The following is a 9520-nucleotide window of genomic DNA, read 5'->3' on the forward strand; positions in this document are numbered from 1 at the left end:
TAATTTGCTTTTTAATGGTATTAATGTTTATCTTGTTTCCACCATTCCATAATTTTAATTTCTGTGCAAATTTCTGTTATTTTGCCAAACTACCCCTTATCTGCCCCTGTGTGTTATACCTGTTCGTTTCTTAAATTGCTCAATTTGTGTAATTTATGTTGTGCGATTACTCAACATACTTCTGTAAATAATTTTTGTGATTTAAGCCTCATTTTTGCAAAGACCACGGCCAAATTTTACACCCAATTTAAGCAGCGCTCAGAGAAGGGTCGTACATATGGAGGGTTCCGTGGCTTCCAGGAGTGCAGATCCTGGCAGCCAGACCGCTCGCAGTCTCTGAGCCGGCACAAACAACAAAAAAAGGGGGGTGAGGGCTTTTTCCAGTCCCCCTCCTCAGCCTCCGAGGGAAAGAAGGCATGACACGCCCCTTCGGGTCCACGTGTCTCTAGTGGGGGGCAGGCTTGCTCTCTCTGCACATTTCTGGTGCCAGAATTTCGTGGACCCCTGGATCCTCTCGGTAGTATCAACGGAGTACCTCCTTCCCAGCCTCCCCTCCCTCCTCCCCTCCACTCCCACAGGTTGGGACAGCAACTCTTTTGGCAGAGATCCAGTCGCTCCTAGAGAGCCAAGCAGTGGAGGAAGTTCCAGCCTCCCAGTGAGGCTTTGGCTTCTACTCCAGGATTTTCGCCATTCAGAAGAAGAACCAGGCAGGCATGAGAGTTGTGCTGGACCTTTCGACTCTCCACCTCTCCTTACTCCTGCAAAAATTCAAGATGGTTACGCCAGCTTTTAAAGGAGACATTGGACAAGGGAGACTGGATGTGCTCCCTAGACCTGAAGGGCGCATACTTAACGGCCCAATTTGGCCGCCCCATCGTTCTTTCCTACGGTTCAGAATCATGGGCTACTACTTCCAATACAAGGTCCTTCCGTTTGGCCTCAGCTCAGCCCCCAGGGTCTTTACCAGGCTCCTGAACGCTGTAGCAGCCCTCCTCAGCGCTGGGCCTCTACATTTACCCATACCTCGACGACTAGCTCGTCAGGGCTACATCGCCAGAGGCGGTTCACCACTCCTCATGCCCTTATGAACACACTGCACGACCTGGGCTTCTTGCTCAACCTCAAGAAGTCACAGCTGCTCCCTACGCAGACTCTGACATTCCTGGGACTCATTTGGGGCGCGTGCTCCAAGAGGGTTTTCCCGTCGGAAAACAAGATCTCGGCCATCAAGAGGGCCACAGCCCACTTCCTCAGCAGAGAAGTGACCTTGGCATGGTGGTACCAACATCTCCTGGGTCTACTAGCGGTGGTTCTGTTAGCTGTCCCACATACAAGATTAAGGATGAGAAGGATTCAGCTACCCTTTGCGGCCTCATGGAATCAGGAGCAGGGCTTGCAATCCGAGATAATCAACGTTCCTCCATCTCTCCACCCGGACCTAACTTGGTGGGCCATGGACTGCAACCTACGGACGGGCAAGCCCTTTCGGCTGCCCTCTCCGCAGGTCACCATCACCACAGACTCCTCGCTCGAGGGCTGGGGAGCCACCCTGGACGATCTTTCAGTCCACAGCACCTGGACTCGTCAGGAGCAGGAATACCACATCAATTGGTTGGAGCTGAATGCCATCTGGCTAGCGCTCAGAGCTTTCCTCCCACTGCTCAAGGGCAGGGTTGTCCTCATCCAAACAGACAACTCGACCAGCATGTACTACGTCAACAAGCAGGGAGGCACCAGATCCCCTCCTCTGCAGACTGGCGATCAGCATGTGGGAATGGGCCTTGGAAAATGACAGTCACCTCTCGGCAGTCCATTTCCTGGGGTAATCCAACCTGGAGGCAGACAGGCTCAGCAGGCTGGGAGCAGACAATTACGACTGGCAGCTAAACAACCTTGTTACTGAGGAGATCTTCAACAGGTGGGTTCACCCCCATGTGGATCTCTTTGCCACTGGCACAAGAAGTGCCCCCAGTTCGCAACCTGGCAAGGGCAGGGCCCCGGCTGTCTGGGCGATGCATTTCACCTACAGTGGACCGGCATGAGAGCCTACACCTTTCCGCCCACTCCTCTGATACACAGAGTAATCTGCAAGATCAAGGAGTCTCACCGACTCCTCATCATTCTGATAGCTCCATGGTGGCCGCACAAGCCATCGTTTTCGGAGCTCCTCAGCCTTTCAGAGGTGCCACCTATACATCTTCCGACAGGCTCAGCACATCTTCAGGGCACAGCAGGGGGGCAGAATCATCCAACCCGCACCAGGGAAACTAGCCCTCACGGAGTGGTACCTGAGCAGGTAACGCTTCTGCACCTTAGCCTCTCACAGGCCAATCTGGAGATCATACTGGGCGCCAGGAGCAAAGCCACCAGGGCACAGTACAAGAGCAAATGGACCAGGTTCTGCCATTGGGCAGACTCCGTCAAGAAACATCTGACGGGCCTTGCTAGGCTCTACCCGCCCATCAAGAGACCGCACCCGGTGTGGGACCTTAATATAGTCTTGGGCGCCCTGGCGCACAAATCATTTGAGCCAATGGCGTCCATGGACATTAGGCTGGTCACCATCAAGACGGCCTTACTAGTCGGTCTTACCTCAGCTCACAGAGTCAGCCTCTGAACCTTATCCCACCTTTCACAAGGACAAGGTAGTCATGCCTGACGCACCTGGCATTTCTGCCCAAGGTCCCATCTGCATTTCACTTGAACGAGGAAATAGTCCTTCCTACCTTCTCTCCCGATCCCAGGGATGAAGCGTAGAGAGTGCTACACTGCCTGAATGTCAGGCGTGCCCTAAAATTCTACTTGGACAGGACCAAGGGCTTCCGCAAGGTGGATGCCCTGTTTGCCACGTTCGGCGGCTCGAGGCCAGGCTATCAGGCCTCGAAGGCTTCCATATCCCACTGGATGGTCTCTGCCATCAAAGAAGCGTACGAGAGTCAGCACAAGCCGCTCCCGGCCAACATGCATGCCCACGCAGTCAGGGCCAAGGCAACGGCCATTGCATTCCAACGCCATGTCCCTTGGCAAGTCATAAGCAGGGTGGCCACTTGGGCCTCTCCCTCGGCTTTCTGCAAGCACTACTGTTTGGATACTGGCTCTAGATCTGATGCAGCTTTCGGACAGGCGGTTCTCAGGAACCTATTTGCTTAAGGAGGGTCTCCTCTCCATCCTGGAGCTACAATCGGTTGTAATCGCCCATACAGTATGGAGGAAAGGGGACGGGACGTAAGAGTAATTATAAATTACTCAACGTAGTGACTAACTTACTCTTAGTCCATAGTCCCCTTTCCTCCATACGTCCCACCAATCTCCCCCCTAATAATACTGGTGTCATTAGGCAGTGTTAAATCTATTGTCGACGCATCAGTGGGGACTGAGGTGTGGCGCCGGAGGGCGGAGTCAAGGCAGCACATGCTCACTGGGCCGCACGCCTCTAAATTTAAAGGGGAAGAAGGTTTTTTCTGGTGAAAAAGGTTCCGTCTTGCGTCCCTTGGAAGGGACGCCCATACAGTATGGAGGAAAGGAACTATGGACTAAGAATACTTTAGTCACTACGGTGAGTAACTTATAATTTCCATCTTATACAAATATGCCTTTCAAATTCAAAAGAAGACCTTTTGCTATACGTATAGCCTTTTCAATGTTTAGCCTTTTCATTGACTATTAATAAGTCACAGGGACCTACGCCCCCTTCCTAGAAGCAATCAGTGATATTTCTGATATTTATGAAGGGGGACAGAAGGGACCCTACGAATTACCGACCGATATTGACCTTTAAGATAAGCAATAATGGCATATGTTAGGCCGGGAACAGCTAGTGATATCTATTTGTCAGAGAGCATAAAGGGGAGAAAGCCTTGCAGTGATTTTAAAAGGACATCTTGTTCTCCATCCCATACAAGTCTCTTTTGGCAAAACTGAATCTTTGCTATGGAACCTATTCATAAACAGTTGACATGAATGTTCTCCTGTGCTATGTCCCCCAGTCACAACTGTACCTTGGTGTCTAGTTTTTCTGCTGTACTGTCTTCCTGGGATCTAGCCATCTGCTACCCAATGATGATCTAAGACTTTAAAATGTTGACCATATTGTCCTTACAAGATGCAGTTCGACAATTCTAGACTTAATTATTGACCACATGGAAAAGGACATTGGACATTGCAGTGCCGAGGAACGTTAGTCTTTCTCTCACTGAAAGATGTCAGATAACCTGGTTTTATCATGTGATTTGTGGTTTTAAAAGAAAATCTCATTGCAGGCCCTCCGCTAGGTCCCCATTACGCCCCAAAGCTGCTCCTACAATTGTTGAAGTCCCCTAGTTGAAGTTCCCTTTTCCTAATTTTAACCTGCCTTATATCTCATGTGCTCCGAGAAGCCTCTGACCAAGTCGTCCCTATCAAACAGATGGTGATTTAACTCGAAGCTCCTGTGCTTAAACAGAACTGTTGATACCTATAAACCAGATCTCTATCTTTTGCTCAAGAGTGTGATGCTCACACAAGATCACTGTCAAGCACTTTTCTTAAGTGTCATTGTTTTTAAGATCTAGTCCCTCACTTTTAAGTGTATGTATAGTTAGGCCTCCCCATAGTTAGCTGCTAAGCTGCACTCCTATCTCTCAAGCAGAACACCCTGTTTCTTTGACCAATGCCTGCTTGAGAATCTGCTTTCCAAATATAAGGCCAGAGGAGACTGGAATACTCTCCTTGTGGAAATCCATAGTTTGCCTTTTGACTATTAGGCAAACTGTTTATCTAATTTAAAGTCATGATTTCCCACGTCCTTTGATGGCACTAGACTTGTGTACGAATGGCGCATAGATGTACATTGGTTTTAGGGTGGCATAATTTAAAAACTCAAGCATGCCTAACTAAGGATGCAGACCGGATTCTCTTCAAGCATTGATAGATCTATATTCTAATGCTGCCACTTTTACCATCAGTCTGAATATTGAACTCTTTGCCTTCTTGATGGCCTTAATTTTCCATGCTAGTGCAATCCACACAGTCACCAGCCATGCCTTAAAATGTTCTCCTCATTTCATTGGACTACAAGACTAACTCTTGTTCTATCACAAGCCATATGTACAGGTAGGACCATTGCAGGAGTAGCGAATGTGGTGAGTGTATTAGCTACAGTAATATTGGGCATGTAGTGGTAGCTGTTTGATAGGGTGCCTGATGGCTTTGGTTGAATATGGTAAATGCAATAGAGGTGTTATACCAGACAGGTAGAGAGAAGGTAAGTAGTGCTGTTGTATGCTGATTTTTGTTATGTATACTTTAATGACTATATGGAACGTCTTTAGCTCCTTTGAGTTATGTATGCCACTTTGGTGTATGCTGGTAATTCCACTGGAAACAAAAGTAAAGATTTTGTCCCTCCTCTGATGGTCAATCACCAGCTTTGCTGATCAGATGTGGGTTTTGACAGATTGGTTGGTGTCCCATTAATGTTTGTTTTCCGTCTCACTCTCTTTCTCTTAGGAAGACTTTCGTAGTAAAGTTGAAGAATACATGAAGCGATATGCAAGATGATGAAGGGTTACTTCACTCATGCACTGACCTCCCCTCACAGAGCTGAGCTTTATCACTTTACGAAGAGACATGGAAGGCAATTGCGAATGTTTGGGTTGTTTACTCATCCCCTACTCATGTGGTACCCAAGAAGATCTCAGACCTCATCCGCGTTCATGTCTTCTAGAGTGAACAACGTGAAGACGGCAGGGTCCTAGGGAGGAGGGAGGGAGGGACGGAGGGTTGGGGTGGGTGGGAAACAAATGGAGATGCAGTGTTGCTTCTGTTTTAAAACTGTTTATGTTTATGACAATGTACATTCTTCTGCACAGAACTGCTCCAGAAATTTCAGAATGGAAATTGCTGTTGAATATAGAGCTTTACTTTACATGGTCTAATCACGACTTCTTGTTTGCTAATAAACATCTTGATGTGAATACATTTCAGGAGAGCAATAAAAGATCACTTCCTGAACATGTGCTTTAGGGATACCTCAATAAAATTATTGGAACATTCGCAGCCGTAACCAAAACATCAGAAATGATCATCTCTACTGGGCGTGTGTATTGGAAACTATAGATGCTTTGTCTTGCTGACAATTCTTCAAGGACACTCCCATCCCCTGCACACCATATATAGTTGTGAAACAACTTAGTGTTAAACACATTAGAGAAGTGTTGAGAATAGAAATTCAAGCGGTAGATGGATACCAATCACTGTTATGTAGAACACTTTAAAGGTAAGACTTTAGACAAGGTTTGTAAAACAAATATTTAATGGCCAAATCAATCCATGAGTCAAGCTGGACACCGTTCGGGACTATGTCCCTTGCTCAGGAGCAGCAAAGTGCATGTATAGGTTAAACATTTACAAAGTTCAATCTTACATGGTTATCTCAATCAATTCAAGGTCATTGAAATGAATCAATGAACACAGTATTCCTAATGGAATGGGAACAGCGTAACCACAATCTAAACCACCAAGGTTAAAACATTCTCACACTATCTAGTTAGGGAAACTAAACTAGTACGCCTAAAGTGTAGACTTGAAAGACATGGCACCTCATCAGTTTGTGAATCTGCTGGGGTGGCACATTGCTGGTTTTACTAATTTACACTTTAGGCTAGTTCGGTTTCCCTTAACTGGATGGTTTCAGAGTTTGAGATTTTGAACCTTGGTGGTTTCGATTGTGGTTACGCTGTTCCGATTCCAATAAGATTACTAAGTTTATTGTTTAATTTCAATAACCTTGAATTGATTGAGGTAACCACATAAGATTGAACTTTGGAAATGTGTAATGTATACATGAACTTTGCTGCTCCTGAGTAAAGGACACAGTCCCAAAACGTGTCGAGCTTGCCTCTTGGATTGATTTGGCCATTAAATGTGTTTTACAAACCTTGTCTAAAGTCTTACCTTTAAAGTGTTCTACTTAACAGTGATTGGTATCCATTTACCTCTCGAATTGTTTATTAACCCTCCCATAATGTGTTTAACACTTAGTTGTTTCACAACTATAGTTGGTGTGCAGGTGACAGGAGTGTCCTTCAATATTGTACACTTTTATTTTCTTCCGTTCTGTTGAAAGTACAACTTGTGGGCCAGAGTTGTTTCTGTTTTCCCCTGCCGCGAAGTGCCTACTTAGTATACACAGAATGAGTTAACTAATATCCATAACATTAGTTGTGCTCTTCTACAGTTTTCTTTTTGATGACAATTCATAACAACCCATAATTACAGTAGGTAGGTATCCAAATAACCACCGTAACTCACCTTTCCCCTGCTATAACCTCCATAAGGATCCCCACCTCTCCACTCACATTTGTGACGAAAGATGGCTAGTCGCGGCTATGACTTTCAAAATGCGTTCCTACTTTAAAGTCAATACTTCTAAATCTTCCACAACTGACCTGCCTAGGTATCCCTCTCCATGTGTCTGCATATTAGAGCACCTGATGGGCTAATTGGATTTTGTTCTTTATACATGTACAGGGTTCTTTTTTGCACAGTAGCTTCTATAAATGCATCCCATACATTCTGCCACTTCTGAAGAGCTCAGTCATGAGCACACTTGCGATTTTCAGGAATCGAGAAACACAGATTTAAAAAAGTATCTTCTTACCCTACATACTCAATTCAGGTTATATGCCTAAATTGATAGGAAGTAATCTTCAATATACAATCATTAATATATATGTGCTTCCTTTCTGTAATGTCTGATCATTTGGAAGTGAGCAATTTTTATGTGTCCCCAATACCTTTAGTGCATATATACCAGGAGGAGTCACAGTTTTACCTTTACCTCATTGGATATCTAAGCACTGACTGGCAACCTGAGAAAACATCTGTGGGCAATTCAGACCCATTATTACTAGATAGCAAGTAGTGAATCTATACAAGGTAAAATGTTCTTAGGACGCTTAGCAGACCCACACATTTGGTAAATTTCAATATCCCATACTTGGCAATAATAGGCTTTTGGTGCCAATACCCTTATTTGGAAGTGATTGGAGATAGTTTCTCAGGATACCTGGAGAATATTTATTTCAGTGTCAGGTTACAGCTGTTCGAGAGAAGACCTGCCTATTTTTCTTTGTATTTAGCGTCCGTTTACAGCCCACAAATCAGACATATAAACATGGATCTATCAATGCACAATTAAACCTCAGTAAATCTTGGGGAACGCTAAAGACACACGCTAAAGTACAATCCATCGACTTTGGTAGACTAGTACAAGACCCACAGCAATACAACTTGCATATCTCTTTTCCTGGTACCTTCTGAAATCATTTGAGTATTGATGACCATGTTCTGTTTTCTGACCATATAATGCTGTGAATGCACATAGATTTTCAGTTAATGCATCACCATGTGAAACATACCTTGGGCTTATTGGTCTTTTTCACAATTTCACACCTTTTCTTTTTTTACAGGATTTAACCCAACCTGTGCTGATTTCTTTCAGGAATGTTTGGTTTTTGATACTCGTTGCCAACCCTGATGGAATATTTACAAGTCTGTTTTCTTAGCAGTAAAATGACCCCTTGTTGTCGTGAATGTTTTATTATGAAGTTTGGTTAGGAGTTTATGTAGGGATTAAAATGTAGGAACTGTCCTGTCTGTTCCACTAACAATCACCTGCTAAAGTAGGAGTTATGGTATAGGGACATTTCAGGCACCAGCTTTAGTAGCTAGAATGTCTGACATGCTTTTGCTGAAGTTATGTATATTTGATGTCTGACATACTCAACCCTCTGTTTTTAGAATAGTCCATGTAAACGCTATTGGTAGGTACGATAACCCTCTCATACTACGTATCCATGGATATGATGTCCCATATGAAGTACTGATAAGCAAATGCCCCATTGTTTGTCAACCAAAAAGCTTCTTCTATTATTACCATTCAGTGCTATTTTGGCTGCAAGTTCAACAACTTCTAGGACAATTTATTCTTTACAGTGGGCAGGAACACACGCCAGCTTTTTGTTGCCATGTACCACTTTTATGCTCCAACTACATTGGGTGTTTGGGTTTTTATTTAACATAGACAAAAGGCCTCCTGATTTCAGATAACTTGGAAAGTATGACAGGTGGCCTATGGCTTGTTGCTCTCTAATGTTTGAGCAGCATATATAGGCCTTTGGGGAACCTAATTACATTTCAAGGACCCATTGAATAAAATGGTGGCTTAAATGCAAAATTAACATATATTCCAAAATGAACCTACACTTTTCTGTTTCAAGTTATTTTTATGGAAGTTTAATGATTGAAGAATAGTTAAGTGTAGGAAGCTTCAAAGTAGCTTAGTGACATCTATGGAAACTTCAACTTAGTACACCAATATTGATTACAACCAAACATGATGTTCAAGTGTCTGTAATTCTTAAACTTCTGAGAGCAACTCAACACATGCACACCTCTGCACTCCAAAGTTGTCCTGTCATTAGTGCCCCACCTAAATTAATCTTTTTCCAAGGCCCAACCAATCCCAATTCCCTCCTCG

General features: G+C 44.4%; 1 protein-coding gene across 3 annotated transcripts in view; it reads left to right on the forward strand.

Moving 5' to 3' along the window:
- Positions 1-6032, forward strand: part of UBE2F (ubiquitin conjugating enzyme E2 F (putative)) — a 1548845-nt gene extending 1542813 nt beyond the window's left edge. For 2 of the 3 annotated variants that reach the window (XM_069615950.1, XM_069615951.1), the window contains one exon: positions 5488-6032. In XM_069615950.1, the coding sequence (XP_069472051.1) occupies positions 5488-5538 (51 nt within the window). In that variant the 3' untranslated portion in view covers positions 5539-6032. The remainder of the gene's footprint in view (positions 1-5487) is intronic. The other variant, XM_069615949.1, reaches the window with a different exon arrangement.
- Positions 6033-9520: the final 3488 nt, after the last annotated feature.

Source organism: Ambystoma mexicanum, chromosome 9 (genome assembly GCF_040938575.1).
Source record: "Ambystoma mexicanum isolate Mex_15411 chromosome 9, UKY_AmexF1_1, whole genome shotgun sequence".
NCBI lineage: Eukaryota > Metazoa > Chordata > Amphibia > Caudata > Ambystomatidae > Ambystoma > Ambystoma mexicanum.